The 17,315-nt window shown below is 38.6% G+C and overlaps 1 protein-coding gene across 5 annotated transcripts in view; it reads right to left on the reverse strand.

Annotated features, from left to right (window-relative positions):
* UTRN (utrophin) overlaps nucleotides 1-17,315 on the reverse strand; it is a 411,474-nt gene that overhangs the window by 46,788 nt on the left and 347,371 nt on the right. For all 5 annotated transcript variants that reach the window (XM_075748479.1, XM_075748477.1, XM_075748480.1 and 2 more), the window contains 2 exons: nucleotides 12,646-12,847; nucleotides 4,111-4,196 (listed from right to left, as the gene is read on the reverse strand). In XM_075748479.1, the coding sequence (XP_075604594.1) occupies nucleotides 4,111-4,196; nucleotides 12,646-12,847 (288 nt within the window). The remainder of the gene's footprint in view (nucleotides 1-4,110; nucleotides 4,197-12,645; nucleotides 12,848-17,315) is intronic.

The raw sequence follows: 17,315 nt of genomic DNA on the forward strand, positions 1-17,315 counted from the left end.
AAACAGTAATAAGATGGTTAGTAGTATGATGTCCACGACACACATTTTATGTCTTTTGCTGAAGTTGCCAAGACCTCAAATCACAAACCTAGCACTGTCAAACCCGAACCATCCAAGCAGGTCCAAGGAATCTAGTGATAAAGACTCCATAGTTACACTGAAATATAATTAAAAATATGCAAATGTACCTTCATCTGTTCATGTGCATTGTTACAAACAGGATACACATTCTTTTTTCTCTCTCCCCCCACATTTTTTTTAAAGTTACACAGGTTTAGTGCCAAATGGTTTGAAAATTAACAACATAAACATAACAACAACAGCAACAAAAATCACATTCCACGGTTGTTGTACATCACTTGAAAAATTTAACTGCTTCACGATTGAGATTTTTCAAGGAGCCCTTCTTTTTGACCTCAAATACTACAGTTTTTACGCATTAAATTATATGACCCAAAACCTACAAATCTACACACTAAATAAAACTTCATGCGTGTTTTCTGCTTCTGCTGCAAGTCTAAGCTTTCTGTGTTAAAAATAAGCTCACGTAGAGCAAAATGCACGCAAATGTGCTCCCAGTTATTACACTGTTCTATGGCTTTTCTCAACCACTAAAACTGAAGAAAAAGGAGGGAAGATAAAATTCCTGTTGTTCCTCAGGAAATCCATACCTCTGAGACATCGTTTGTTGTCTCTTGATTACATGACCAGGCATAAAATCTGCTGTGAATAATCACACATGCAAATTAAAATTTTTACTGTTGCAAACTCTTGCCGATATGATTGAAATTTACCTTCCTAGAACATTTGGCACACTAAAATTGAGTGGTTAAAAATGTTCCATTTTTCCACAGTATTCAGAAGTCCTGTAATAATGTACAAACAATTAATGGCAAAAGGAGCAGCGTCTTGTTTATTGTGCTCTGAGTATTCTGGAACTAAGCTACTGTTACTTTCTGTCATGTGCTTCCTTCTTTTATTTCTTTTCCATTTTTTTAAGGCTACTTCTGTACTCGTGAACTGAGCAGCGCATCAGGGTCTAAGCCCAAGCACTGGAACGCTGTCGTCTGTATTGTTAAGCCGCTAAAAGTATATCCGTCATGCTTTTGATCAAAGTCGACTGACTCTTGCCCCCAAAGTAGCCAGGAATGATGCAAGAGTTCGGTAGGGTCAGGGATAATTTCCAATAGGCAGCTCACATGTGGCCCTCCTGTTTTGGGGAGAAAGGAGAGAGTAACACGGATACAGCCAGACCAGGTCATTGGCCTCACCAACAAAAAGAGGCCCTGGACTACTTGCCCTACAAGCATAGATGTAAACTGCTCACAGCAACTCAATTATATTTGCAGGTCCATTTTTATTCACAGGAGCATCCAGGTGTGTGGCTGAAGTTAAGCATGTCTTTAAATTATTTCAAGAATAGGCATTCTTTAATTGAAGCTTCAATGTTTCTTCTAAAGTAATTGGGACTTTTTTTAATTAAAGATTCATTCTCCTATCAGCCCTGAAGTCTAGCATCTTAAAAAGAAACTTAATTAAATTTCAAAAAAAAAATCATGGAAATTTTCTGGCAAAACATACTTAAAAAATGTGTCAAGTGAAAAGATCTGACCTATATGGGAAATGAACATACAGTTAACATAACAAAAAAAGAAAAAGGCTTCACATTAAAGAAAGAAAAAAGAACAAAAGCTGGATTTCCCCAAAAAGGTAAGAGAGAAAGATGAAGGTCAATCGTACTGGTAAACTGAAATTATCACACCCTGTCAGTTTACCATATTATTTCATAAAACCAATGTCTCAGCAGCCCAGAAATTATGTTTCTTCACGTTAGTCCCTGAAAGGCTAGTCTTTGGGAAGGCTGAGGCAGAAAACACTACAGCAGACAGTCTGGTTAAACATTTTACAAAAGAAGAGTTCATCAAAGAGCTTTTAAAACACGAAACTCGCCTATTTTACTACCAACTACTCTGAGAAGAGTTTGCCTCTCTAAGACTACAACATTTAAGGCATGGTCTGTGCTCTGCTAAGGGCTCCAACTGCATCCGTAGGACGACTGCCACGCTCAGAGAAGCCTGGGACTGGCAATGCTTCAGAAACGCTTAGAAGAAATAGAGCCAAAAGGAGAAGCAAATGTCAGGAGCTGGTCTGAGAAAGGGAAAAATCAGAAGGCAGGTAATTTGTATTAAGCACCTATCCTGGAGGTACTGCTCTTCCTTCCAAATGACTTATTTTCTTGAAAATTTCCATTACGGTTTTCACCTAAGGATCTGAAAGCTCAATAGATACAACAAAATTTCTTTCAACAGTAGATGATAAGTAGGGTGTGACAAAATCAAAACAAGCAAGAGAGCTCACATCAAAGATCAGTCTGTGACACAGCTGGTGCCAGAGGACCCCAAAATGATGACTGCATAACCACTGCAGGCCAACAATCAGTACCTGACACCGTTCCTTCCTTCCTTCTTCTCCACAATTTCTTTCAGACTGAAGAGTTTTGGTTTGTGACAATTTTATGGTTTGTAAGGACAATAAAGTCGACAATAAAGATAGTGAAGCCTGGCCCACTAATTAGAACAGGAGTAACAACAACAACAACAAAAAGGTTGTGTTATCTGACTGAATTCTCTGCTTTGAGAAGCTGAGCAAGTATTTCAATTTCAGATGTATTTCAGGTTGAAGTTATGATCACTTGGTACAAAAGTTTCCTAAGACTTTTTCTGCATGAATTTTTTTAGGACTTTTCACAGCAATCTCCAGGAAAAAGCCCACCCTGTTAACATAGATTACGTACATCTGCAGCCACCATCAGCAGCCATTTTTATTTTATTACTAGACACAAAGCAACAACATAAAAATGAATCCAGCTTACTCATTTCCTCATCCTGCTTCAGTGTAACTGAAGTATACTAATTCATTACTGATAGCCATTCAATGTGAGTTTATTCCCAGGTTTTGGGTTTTTTAAAACCATCTTTTGGTAAGGTTATCATTCTTTTGTACACACCCTAACTCCTATACTTTATGAAAGCTTTTTATTTCCCACCAAGTGGCAGATTACTTCCTGAATTGTCATAAGTGAACAAAGACATGTCCACCAAGCTCTTTTAGTTATGGAGTAATTTAGAGATATGTCAAATGACATAAGGAAACTTAAAAAACCAAAGTCTTAGTGTAGGCTCAAGTTCAGATGTCAAAATATGTGCCAACGCATAAGATACGTGTACTTTTGCTCAATGTTAATAATCAAGATTAGAAGTATTTGTAGGTAATCTTGTAAGGAAAGCAGAAGTTGTTGCAGAGCTCCAATAGTACAAAGCAAATACAGTCTCTATACATTTTACATGTGTTTCTGAAATGTGTGAAGGAACTACTGCAGAGAATAGTAATTTTAAGATTATGTGAATAACATATAACTGTCTGTCACCTACAATGCTCTTGCATAGTGCTTAATCTCTCGTTATGTATTTGTCAGGGGGGTTTGCCACAGTTACTCAATTTCCTTCTGCTCCTGCAATTATTTTTGTGAAATATTTTTGTACTACTCAGTATTTCTCAAGCTTGTAAGATCACTTAAAATCAACATAATTTAAACTTGCACGGTACAATTCTGGCAGGAAGCACACATACTGGAAAACTATTTTTGGAGTTCGGATCATCTTTTTCATAGACACCAAAATACAATCGTTGGGTTTTGATATATTTCCTTGGTTTATCAGATATATCAATCTCTTCCAATCAACACTGACTTTGATTTTTCCCTAAACAAAACATACACACACACACACATGCGAGAACAGAATCAGTCAAATGGAATACTTCTCTGGCTTCCACACAGCTATTCTCCTCCCTTGCTTTTGAAGGGACCACAATACTGTGCATTATGACGATACATAACTGACATCAATAATTTGCAGTCAGGATATAAATCTTACTTTCTCCATTGTCACTGATGATCATGAAAACAACAATTCTATTTTACTTATGAGAAAACTGTCTTGCTACAGGCATGAGAAATGTTTTACTAGAAATTCTGCTACAATGTGTGTTGTTATTGTACATGACTTAATTATATAAAGCAAGCATTTTATAAAATACATTCTTCCTTACATCTGTACTTCTCTTCCAGAAGGCCCTTAGAAAGAGACATCAAGCCAATTTTCAGGGACTGCACTCGAATTTTTCCAGTTCGGCCACTGAAATTATAAAAATAAGACCATTTAATACAGTTTAATTTGATTTCATACCAAATCAAATCTATTAAAAAAATGCAAAGGCATTGGTGAGTTCTACTTCAAATATACTTCAAATCTCAAAACAAATTAACACTACAAATGACATTAAGAATGCTTCCCTTACAAAAGCTCAGCTCACCTTCTAAGTGGTTTACATGTCAAAACAGTTCGTATTACTCCAAAAGGGCAGACATTTAGCTCTGTAAAGCTCTCAACATGATTTAATAACGTGATATACACAGAAAAGAAAATACATGAGCAGACAGCAGGAAAGCCTTTTACCAAGTATGAAACACAAGGACTGCAAAATAAAACCAAGTTTTCATATCACAATAATTCATTCATTTTTTTCACTTCATTTTTTCCTTTTATGTTTAAAATGCTCTGATATACATGTGTATCAGGACATAAACAGCCAACCACATGCAGTAATTAAATGATGTGGAGCTGTCATTCCTTTTAAGCAATGTGACTTCAGGGTCTTCTTGATCAACATGAGAAAAAAAAAATACCTAAACCCACACATCAAACCTTGGGCAACTTGAGAGCTGCAAGACAAACACTGTTCAAAAAGACACTAAAGCAATAAACCCAGGGTACATGGAAAAGGACAATTTTAAAGATCAGTGCAGAAACATAATCTTAAAAGATCTGACAATGTCTTCTTTCAAAGACCAAAAAACATGATGCAATTTCTCTTTAGATGAGACATGGCAAAAAAATCATGAGAATAGTAGTTAAACTGTATATATTATATACACACCCCTGCATTTAAGGTTAGCTGGATCTTTCATCAGCTAGTAAGATAATACTAAATATCACCTCAAACATTACTTTGGTCCCTTCTGTCATGCAGAAGTGATATATCCTTTAATTACATCTGAAGTGCTTATTAGATATCTCTTTCTGTCCTCTCCATTCTACATACCGTCTGCTGTCTGATTTACTTCTCAAATGTAGTGCTGCATACAAAATTATTAATTTACTTCTGGGCTCTCAGTAAATTAGCTAAGCGCCTTACAAATATTAATGCATTTGTCTTCACAACCATCACCTAATCTAATGGGCATTATCTTCTCCATTCCACAAGCTGGAATAGAGTTACAGAGAAATTATTGCTAAATTAATCAAAAACACCCGTTACTTTTACTGCCTGGTTTGAAAATCAGGACCCAATTTTCCAGAATGTTATAAAAGTGCCACCTATTTTATACATTCAAGCTTAGCTTCAAATTACCTCTTTCAATCACAGACACTACATCATTCTGGCATACCGTAACGTGGAAATGGCTCATTTTGCAACCCTGATATAGTTCTTTCCCCATTCTTTCCTGTGTACTGTTGTCTGTGTTTTAACTTTGTATTCAATGGAAAAACAAAGCAGAACATTCATTTCGTTGGATTAAACTCAGGACTGACTAGAACATTTGTTTATTAAAGGTAGAAACTCTGAAAATCTTTGCAGCTAAAAGGTCAGGGCATGTATGTGGAGGCTTCAAACTTCTCCAGATTTCAGCAGATTGTTAAAGGGACTGTGAAAAAACTTCCTTCACACAAAAAAGTATTTCCTCAATAAATTAAAAAAAGAATTACAAACCCTGCAGTATTACATTTTTCTAAAGAGCAAAATGTTTTCCCCTAGCATTTTTCCTGGAAACAGTTAAATATAAGCACTGGAATTATATATACAGTAAAAAACCCACAACAAATCGTAACAAAATCCCTCCACCAAACCCATAGACTTTGTAGTATTGACGCTTCCAATTCAATGGTGTAAGTTTGCCCAGCTTAGAGAGTCACAAAGTCACTGAGGTTGGGAGGGACCTCTGGAGACCATCTAGACCAATGACCCTGCTCAGTCAGGTAGAGCAGGTTGCCCTGGATCCTATCCAGCCAGGTTTTTTAATATCTTCAAGAACGGAGACTGTACAGCTTCTCTGGGTAACCTGTGCCACTGTTTGATCACCCTCACATTAAAAAAAAAAAAAAATCTTTTTCTTAAATGTTTAAGCAGAATTTCCTGTGTTTCAGTTTGTGCCCACTGCCTCTTGTACTGTCACTGGGCACCACGAGAAGAGTCTGGCTCCATCTTCTCTACCGCACCCATCAGGTATTTATGCACATTGATAAGATCCCCCTGAAACTTCTCTTCTCCAGGTTGAAGAATCCAAGTCCTTAATGGTACTTCAACTCACTCCAGTTTGTCCATGTCTCTCTTGTCCTGGGGAGCCCAGAACTGGACCCAGAACTCCAGATGGGCCTCACCAGTGCTGAATAGAGGGCAAGGATCACCTCCTTCGACCTGCTGGGAAGGATTTTCCTAATGCAGCCCGGGAGACTGTTGGCCTACTTTGCCACAAATGCATGTTGCTGGCTCATGTTCAACTTGGTGTACACCACGACCCCCATGGCCTTTCCCGCAAGGGTGCTTTCTAGTCAGTTGTCCCCCAGCTTGTACTGGTATGTGGGGTTATTCCTCCGTAGGTGGAGGATTTGGCATTTCCTTTCATTGAACTTATGAGATTCCTGTTGTCCTCTTTCTCCAACCTGTCAAAGTGCCTCTGAATGGCAGCACAACCATCTAATTGTGCACAAACATCTAAAAATCAAGGCCTTACAGCAGGAAGGTTCAGGAAACTTTTTAATGCTTGAGTTCATACAAAATTTATGGGTCAAGTATTTAGAATCCAGTGCCAGCACACTCTTCAGATTCATGACAGCAATACAAGCATGCTTGTCATTACAAAATCAATTGATAAGACCACTTTAAGCAGCTCAGATATTTTTTGCTCTGATCCTGACCAAGGGAAATCTGAACCATTATGCCTCTATTAACTGCTTTAGAGCAAAGTTGTCCATTCTGCGTCAATAGAACAGTGAAAGGCAGTATAAAAATGGCACATTATTGACCTCTGACCTATCTTCAAGTGAAAAATAGCAAAATCATTATAGCTGCTTGTCAGAAGCACTTTTCTTGTTTTCTAAAGTCCATTTGTCCCTCTGGATATTTCTGAGCCCTCTTTTCCCAGGCAATACACAGTCTAAAGATTCATTGCCCTCATAGTGTGATGCTGACATTCTTCTCCTTCCCCAAATGAACTGGAATTTTATTGTTTTAGTGGGGAGGGGAAAGAGAGGTGAGGGGAAGGAGGAAATAAAGAATCCTTGGTTTTGTAGGTGATTCTGTTATCTCTACATATGAACCAGGCAGGCTCTGACCTATCTGCCTCAGGTATGATTCCCCCTGTTGCATCTTCATCCACTGCCAGTCAGGACATGGCACAGAACCCAGAAGTAATTCAACTTTTAAACTCGCCAAAATAGGCGTTTAAAAAAAAGGTATACATAATTTTCAGGCATAGTAGGAGAGTGCATTGAAAGCATATACTGCAGAGAGGACTAGTTTAGTGGGGAATCAGCTAATTAGATCATTTGGATAAGGGCATGGGAGGGTACCACGCTGCATGGGTAGAGAGGCTGGATTGGGACTGCAGCACATACAACTTTGTTGCAGAGTTTAGACTCTCCATCCAAGCAAAGAGCAACCATTCAACTGATTCAGAGATAGAAAACATCTGCAGAGAATATCAAAAAGCTCCTTTGTATAAAAACTGGTGACTGTCGCTACCGTACAATAACATAATCAAATGAGGGGAAAAAAGGGTAATGTAGAAATAGTTGTAGTATCAGAAGAGAAAGGGAGAATGCTTTTATCCTATGTCTTACTACAGGAGACATTGGATCTAAAGGATGCAGAAGAGGAGAGGGAGGGAAGAACAGGTAAAACACAGGTAACAGAGGCAGTAGCCATGAGCCATGCCTCGGGAGCTCCCTTGCCAATCCTGTAACAACTGAACTCCAAACAAATGAAACTACGATCCCAACCTCACTACACTGGGCACAAGCTGTGTGGAGCACTTGGGATTCATATAATATAATTTAGCACTATTCAGCCACAGGAACATCTCAGCTGCAAAACAGCCTGCTAAATCCTAAAACTAACATTTCTCTTTCTGCTCAAACACCTAGGAAATTCAATGACAAACATTAAAGCAGGGTTAAAACTATCTGAAGGTATGTCTTTCCAGGAAAATGAGTTTAGCAGACTTTCCAAAAACATTCCATAATCATGCAACCTTCTTATGCAAACTTTATTCTTTTTTCTAAGTAACATCCTAATACAGTTAGGACCCAAAACTTCTTTGGAAGGCAGACACAGTTTACACCATAGTCAAAACAGAGGCCTGTGACACCTCTAAGTTATAAATGTACTAATCAGGACATAATTAATAGTAGATTGTTGAATATAAGCGTACAAAACTATTGTTACCAACAATGGTATGCAAGTATTCTGTGGAATCGTGATGGCATAGCCAGATATAATATGTAAGTATTCTACCTAAGTATGTGACCAATGTGAATGCCAAAGGGGCAAACAGTGATGGGCACAGCTGCACACAGGAGTTAGCCAGGTGACAAAAAGTTGCCAGACAAAGGACAAGATTAAGTACAAGAGACTGCAAACAGGAATACACAATAAGGATGACTGGCAAATCAACAGAAAACAAGAGAAGCTGCCCCCCAAGAGTGGGGGGCAACAGCATAAAAGCATCAGACAAGGAAAACTGGAGAAGTAAGAAGATGAGCCCCCTTCAGTTCTGACGTCTGTCAAAGAGCTCTCGAGCCTGGTCAACGTTGGCACTACAATTAAGGACTACCAAGGACGGCAGCTATCAGTTATCTACATAATACAGCAACAGGAGGCAGCCTGCTAGATTCTGAAGGTCCCCACAGATGCCTCCCCTTGATCAACCAGAGAGGAGTCAAAGGAGCTCATTTGCCTGCCCTACAGAGGGCCATGTCCTTCATGTCCTTCCCAGAGTGCTTCTTACTACTATTGCAGCCTGCCAGCTGCAGCTCCCGCAGTCCCCTGTGAACCAGGGCAGCTATCATCAGCACAGGGAATGCAACTGGACTGCACACAGAAAATTTCCATCAGCTACCATCAAAACCAGGACATAAAGTTAAGGCTGACTGACCAAGTCCCTCATCCTTCTCATTCCTCAGAAGTTCAGATTTTGCTGAACTGAACATGCTGGTAAGGCCTGGAATATTAACTCAACCTGGTGTTAGAATTTGCCAGGTGTATAAGTGCAACAATAAATAACAGAGTTGTAATTCTTCAGAGGAAGCCTGGGCCATGGAGAATGATTATGAATGACAGCTTATATCATATGGAAAAGGTTAGCATACATGCCATACCATAGATACCCTTCCTAGACTAATGCACCAAAGAAATTAAATTTAAAAGAACACATGATCAAAAGTAACCTAACATCACAAAAATCAAGAAAGTTGAAATACCAGAAGCCGGACAAACACTGCAGGACTTTAAAATCAGTGCATGTAAAGGTTTCTCTATGGACATTGGGTATACAATTAGTATATGTATTCTATATTATGCATGACAGACTTTAAAATATCTAAACCAACTCATTTCAAGGGGTGTTGTTATTCCTTTAGTACTATAAGCTATTAGTCCCTTTCATATAAATGACTTGGAGGTTTTAGTAAATTTGACAGTATATAGTCCAGAAGAATAACCACCAGTTATTGATTTTCGATAATTTAAACACAGGCCTGGCAAAATGATTACATAGAGCAAACAATTTCCTTCACAGCTCTCGTTGTAAAATGCAATGTGTTTATTTATAATTTCATTTTTAAAAAAATAATCTCTGGACTAACCAAAACAAGGAACTTTGACTTTGGAAAATATTTACAGGGCAGATGTTGCTGCCTGCAACAACCTTTGAGTCCTTGAAGAAGTAAAGTCACTGAGTAAATTTAATGTTTCCCTCCTCTACTCAGCTTGAAGAATGAATCATTCCTGATGTGTCAGAAAAATACCAGACCACAACAGACTTGCCTACTATTTCTAAAAATAAATTGGTTCTTTTTAAGACCCAAAGTCATCTGTAGGTAAGACTGAAGAACTACCCAGTTTGCCATCAATCTGTGAATCAGTAATTAAATCTCAGGTTAATAGCATGCGACTAACAGATGCTTTTTGTAGGCAGTTTAACAATTTGAAACACTGTATATGTGTAACACCCCTGCAATAAACAATGGAAATGCCAAGACACAAATTAGTTTTTTCCTAAAGGCCAATTAAAAAAAAAAAAACAAATATAAAGGTGGCTCAAAATTGTTGCCTGTTCTTTCAGGAGCAAGGAAATACAAGGTAATTTTCTCTCAGAAAACCTTCATCCTCCATTTTTTAAAGTTTGACTGAAGATTAAAGTCTTTCATCAACTTGAAGAATTATCTACACTAATGCTTTCAACATAATAATCAGGGGGAAATGGGAGCAACAGGAAATGTTATTGAGAGACAGGTTTATTGTTTACTATGTGCATTTTAAATATGAACAGATTAAACAACTGACTTTAACTGAAGTTAGGAAGCAAAGGTACGTTATACCATAACATTATAATCCATATATAATGGATTTGTGATCTATCTGAAAAAAACCCAACCAGTAACCACAAAAAAAATTCTCTGACATTATTAAGTCTCTTATTCTAAATAACTAATAACATTTAAGTCAAGCGACCCACTTAATCTATTTGCAAGTGATGTGTTTATTCACCCACAATACAGAACAAAATGAAAATAATTTCAGGAAGAAGTCCCAGTCATTAATTGATGGACTCTCTAATTTTCCAGCAGTAATGATGAGGAGTCCAACTAACAGATATGTCACAATATTAAAAAGTAATACTCAAATGCCAAAGCATAACAGATAGCACAGAAATGATAAATGGTTGTATGTACTCTGTTCCCTCCTTCCCTCTCCCCTACCACAAGATTTAAAAATAAAATAAAATAAAATAAAATATCCATAAAGTATAGGAGTACTGGTATGTAATCCTCTGGGGGAAAAAAAGCAAAAAAACTATGAACTGTTAGAATTTGGCACTGGTTAAGTGAGTGAACATAGTGAAGATAATGCATACATCAAGAAGTAACAGTTCTCTCTTGCAAAGCCAGGTATAAGAATTTCTATCATTACTCATGAAATACTTTTGCTCTTTCCATCTTCAAATGGGGAGAAAGGAAAGAAATCTGCTAACCAACCTCAGGTAGCTTCGAAATTCTGATTTGTAATTCTGTGTATAACTCTGAACTAAAGCATATAGTCAGTTAGACACACTGAAGCGACCACCCCATGTATTACACTACTGTGTCTTTAGTCAGCTCCAGCAGAGTCCTGAAATGCCTTTGCTGAAGCAATGGAAGGAGATAGATTATAGGGAATGGAGGAGCCGATGGAAACCAAGTCTTTTTCCCAGTTTTGACTGTAGAAGGGAGATGAGAATAGTAAACATCAGTAAGAAAAATAAGCAACAAACTCATGACTGAAAGGCACAACTGAATAAAGCCATTCTGACTGTAGGTCATGCAGGCTGACATAGTGCAGGGCAGAGTTCGACGTTCAGCAGAAGAAAAAAGCATCTGGGACCTCAGAAAGGACTGGCCAAAACCACAAGGGGCTGCTGGAGTGGACTTTTTCATGTCTCCTGAGACTCAGTGCTCTCTCTGGAAATAGTGGACATGCATTTAAATAAATCCACAAGTTCTTACGGAAAGCATCCTGAAACATTCTTGAGGTAAATTCACAATCCACCGGGGAATTACAGCTCTGCTGCCAGGGCTGTGGCAGGTGGATCACACAGCACCAGCACTCAGAACTGATACAAGGCAGGAGCTGCACCTGCTGGAAGTGAGCTGGGACACCAGGACACCACTGGCCCTCCAGAATCAGACAGGCTTTAGCAACGAGATCAGAACAACTGCCACTTAACAGAGCAGCCAAGATTATGGTATGAAAGTAAATTAGTATAAAATAAGTAACAACAATGTTCCCACCTGTGACAGAAATAGGATCTGGTACAAATGGCAAATAATCTGGGCAATTTGGAAATTTACAGTAGGAACAAAGCTAAAGCAGCATATCCAGTTCTCTACTCACATATACATTTCTCGAAATCCTTTCAATGGTTCTTTGGTAGTAGTGTAAAAGCAGTGTAACATTAGTTCAGTGTATCTGAGCAGACAGCATAAGAAACATTTCATTGCAAGCAACTGCTCTTTCATTACTGAGACAAAAATATCAAGAGATATAAGTTTTTATTAAAGAACTTCTTAAGGGTTTATCATTTTTCTATTACCATGGACACTTCCTCAAGAAAGTAACTCAGAAAAAATATACAGCAGTCCTATAAGTCTAGAATTTTTGATAAGTCACATGTGCAAAAATTACCAATTCTGTCTCCATGGTTTATACTTTGTTAATACTACATTAAATTCCTGGGGTACACACTGTGAATAAAGACTTGTTACTTACCTGTCATATACATTGAGTAGCCAGTTAAGACACATGTCTACACAGAGAGGAACATTCACCATATCTTTGTGTTTCTCTTCAAGTCCACTGTAGATGGTAGTGAGACAGCTGATCACGTCCTGGACACCAATCAGCTGGTCATTTTGACTCAACTTGTGCTGTTTGAAAACTTCACTTGTTGTGTTCAGGTCCAACAGGTCCACTAACAGGTGATTAAAAAAAAAAAAAAAAAAAGAAAAAACCAGCGTGAATATAGATGCCTGAGCATAGCATTCACAATACTTGTTTGTGTGGATACTGTAGCAAACACTGCAGACAGTTAGCCAAGAAGGAGCTTTTGTTTAGTAACATTATAGTGAAGAACTGTTCTTTGTGAGAAGTCGACAGCATTTTAGTACTAAGTAATTTAAAAAAAAAAAAAAAGAATCAACAAGAAAACCATAATGACACTGCACAGCTCGGAAGAACATTTAAAATGCCGTTGAAGTAGTCGGTGTAATTAGAGGTTCCTAACTTCAGATGTACACGCACTGGGAGCCCAGTAAGCTTAGAAGATTCTTCGTATTTACCATAAAGCAGAAACCCATTAAATGACTATCACTTTTGATAAATGTAAACCAAAGCAAATTCTTAGGTGACAACGTTCTCTTAAATGCAGTAGAAATGTATTGAGGCCTGATTAACTGAACAGCAGCTGCTAAATCAAGGTTTAAAATGAAAGCAGGGAGGGACACAGAGAAATTATTTACTGTAGTTTTCCAGAACTCAAAATGCTACGCTTTCATGAAAAATATTTTGATCTCCTTTATTACAGCATGCTTTCTATAAGCAGCTGGTGATGCTATGGATATCCTAGAGGTGACAAGGGTTTTGCCCCCCAAACCACAGAAATGTGATTGCAATTGTGAAAAACCTGGGGTTTGCATGATGAAAATAAAAAGCTGTCAATGAGCTCTTTTAATTCCTTTTGCAAAACAAAGTGGAAAAGAGGAAACTTATTTTGGTGTAAAAGAAGGAAGAATAATGTAAGTAAAGGGTGGTATAATCCTCAGTGACAGTTTTTGACAGAAGCGAGGACTTTAGCAAAAATAAAAATAATAGTTGCAATATATCAGTATGCTTGCTACAGTGTATACAACGTGAAGTTGAAGTATATTTGGAGCTCATACAGAGCTGTTTCTGGAGAGCCAGGAACACATTTACACTATAAATGTCATCTCTCGAAGGAAATGAAACATGACAATCTCAGATGTGTCGTAAATTGCTCTGCACCAATAATGTTAAATAAGGACCCCAGAAGGGCAGTCTGTGCAAAGCCTAGCTTGGGCTGGAAAATAAGTATAACAGAAAAAAGCAGGAGCAAGACAACACTAACCACTATGAGCAATTCTGTCAAGAACTCAGCATCTACCAAAAGGTAAGGTTATAGGCCAAAAGAAGGTTACATTCCCAATCCTATTTCCTCAATCTGTCCTTCCTAACATCACTGTAAAATGAGCAGCAGTACCTCACAGCCCTTTACTTTTCCTCTCTCTCACTTACATCTGTTCATTCTGTTCTAACTTTACAGCATCAGACTTGCAGAAGTTTTACGTTTGCTTGCTTTTTATTTCTTTTTCCTTTTTTTTTTTTTTCCTAAAAGTCCATCTCTTGGGCTTGCAAACAAATGCCAGCCATGTATTTACCAAACAGGCAGACTGGTAATTGCAGCAAAACACCTTGCCACTAGTTTGACCTGAGGTAGCCAAAGTATTTGGCAGTACATTGCAGCACAATCTACAGTAGCTGGAAAATATGTAATACACTGGAAAAGGCTCACAGCCGGATTTAAAAAACAAAACAAAACAAAAGCCACACCACAATGAAATACAGCCTATTTTTTGAGGGGTGGAGGGAAGGGGGTGAAGCTTCAAAACTACAACATGCTATCCAATCACATAGATATCGCACTCAGGAGAGATGGCCATTTGTCATGCTGTTCTTTCATGGGGTGGGGAGGGAACCCTCAAAATTATTGCAGCTAGTTTGGCAGTAGTATTTTTTTCAACTTGTTTTTATAATGTACTCAACAGTTGGCTAAAAGAAGGTAAGCAGCTTCCTAAACCAGATTGACAGCAGCCAAAACCTGCCCTTTTTAAAGCCAGTGAAAACTTGGAATGCCAGAAAGTTGTAGCCTCAGGGCTTGGCTTAGCATGACCATCCCTGCACTGCAAATGGTGATTCAACAGACACTGGGGGAAGCCTGCTAACTTCATGTCTTGATCTGCTAGCATTAAGATCTCACATCCACATTTCTGCCACAGGATTCTAGAGGGAATCAGGAGAGGTTCTTTCAGTATTTTCACATTAAAAGGAAACTCTGCTGCTGTACTAATGAAAATTAAGCAAAACTTACACTTTTGGATGACACCATTCATGGAGAACAACCAGAGGAAATTACTTCCATCCCTGCTTGCTTCAGCAGTCACCCAGCTGAATGAACTTTGGGTACAGGCACTTATCCTGCTGTGGTAAGATCTACCTTTTCTGATTATACTTCCATTTCTGAAAGTTTTTAAATAAACTGTGTTTATGCACATGGGCAAAAGCTAACCTGAGATTCACATGCCATTGCTGGCATGAAGCCTACTGTACACAGCTTTTAGTGCATTTTTGCAGTACCATTCTGCATCTGCTCAAACGTGCTGAACGACCAATCCTGCTGTTAACCAACAAATGGACACAAGGGTCATTTCTTTCTTTTCTGCAGCAAGGAGACTTTCCCAAAGGAAAACTATAAACAGAAACCACGTCATTCAGCATGGTTCAAGCAGACATGAGTGACTGACTCAGGAGCAGGTAATGACACACAGCTGCTAACGGCAAATTTGAGGCTGCTGTAACCCCACAGAAAATAGGCAGGCATAGCTATGGAGCTTTTGTATTAGAAAGACCTTGTGAATGATAGCAGTTCCTGCAACAGACTGGATGGCTGAGGAAAGTCTGCACAGCTCTCGTTTTTAGTCCGATGTGCCTTAATGTTCATTCCTTAGCTGCGTGCAGTTGATACTCCTATTAGCATTCTTAAATTTTAAGTCTCCTAGAGGAGCTCAGTGACAGAACTCAGAATATACGTACTGGTTTTGTTCCCTTTTTCTCTTCCAGTACTACACTTCAGTATCTGAGGCAATATCATATCTTGAAAATGAACTAACATATGCTGCACGAGAACAAAATATTATAGTCAGGGTCTGGTGCTGCATAGCTGCCCAGGACAACTGCAATACAGGATACTCTCTCTGGCCCCATTCTTCTTCTGCTACAGTGGAAAAGTGCTCTCAGTACGTCGGTCCCATATAATCTGAGACAGAGAAGCTAAGAATTTGTTCTTTCCAACTTGCAACCTCTCTCAGCTTCCTGCAAAATAAATAGACGTATGTACATACACACGTATATTAGTCTCTGCAGGAATTTGCTTTCCAAAAAACAGAACAAGATGAAACATGACTCTACTTTCCCGCTTCTAAAGGACGGTGGGGAAGTGGGAGGGAATAACTTCCCCAGAACCATGTATTTTTGACAGTTACCAAGACCAAAGATTCACAAGAGAGAACTGGCATTAGCAAAGTTTTCCAAGGTGCAGTTCTCAAATTACATACTTCTGAACCTGCCTGTGTAGCGCTGATACTGCCTTACCAGTCCTTACTGCAAAGTCAAAGTCTATCAGGTGCGAACAGGACTGTGCATCCTGCTCCAGCTGTGCCCTTGGAACTGTCACCAAAAAGGCCTTTGCAGTTATACACACACTGCGGCTGTGACAGCAATTTGTCACATTTTGCAGTTTAAAATAACCTCATTTTCTAGTGATTTTTTTTGACATATTCTTTGCCTTAACACATAAGTCTTTCTGAAGCATTTTGCATCCAAACATCTTTAAAACCCATCCACACTTAAAATTACAGGAAATACAATGAAAGACTAAAGTAACTCAGATGAGAGAACGACTCTTTCCCCACCTTAAAACAAAACCACCAACAAATAAAAGTCAAGACAAGAATTATAGATAGTGCTTAACCGCTCTCCCCTTCCTCAGAGAGGAGGTGCTAGCACATGTTGCATTTTGGCTACCTCAGCAGTCATTCATGGGACAGAATCAGGCTGAGAATCATCAGAGTCAAAGGAAATTTGACCTGTTCCCAGGCAAGAAATAATCAACTAAGCAAACAATGACAAAAGGAACAGCACTGATTATATTTTTGAAGGTGGTCTTAAAATTGTGCCAGATCATAACGAGTTCCTGTTCAGAGACAGAAGATTCTTGTAGCATTTAGCTTTGCAGATAATCTGCAATGTCTTTCTTAAAAACCCTTGACGTTGTGTTCTCACAAATTACACCAATCCTTTGTCAAATACGTGCATGTAATAAAGACAAAGATTTTTCTGGCTGTGGTCTCCTCCCATGAGGCAAAGAAATGGAGCAAACAGCTTCATAAATAACAAGGCAGATTGGATCTGTAGAAATGACAGTTTTACTCCTGGCTCTCTCAAACTGGAATATTTGCTTTACTTCTTACTGCTTCCCTCTGTCCTCCTTCCACCTCCCTCCCCTGAAACTGGAGATAATATTCACTTTGATAGGAATGCACTTTTGAAATCCCTGAATGAGGAGAGCTAACCATTGCAGTTATTAC

The sequence above is a fragment of the Balearica regulorum genome, chromosome 3, assembly GCF_011004875.1.
Source record: "Balearica regulorum gibbericeps isolate bBalReg1 chromosome 3, bBalReg1.pri, whole genome shotgun sequence".
In the NCBI taxonomy this organism is placed as follows: domain Eukaryota; kingdom Metazoa; phylum Chordata; class Aves; order Gruiformes; family Gruidae; genus Balearica; species Balearica regulorum.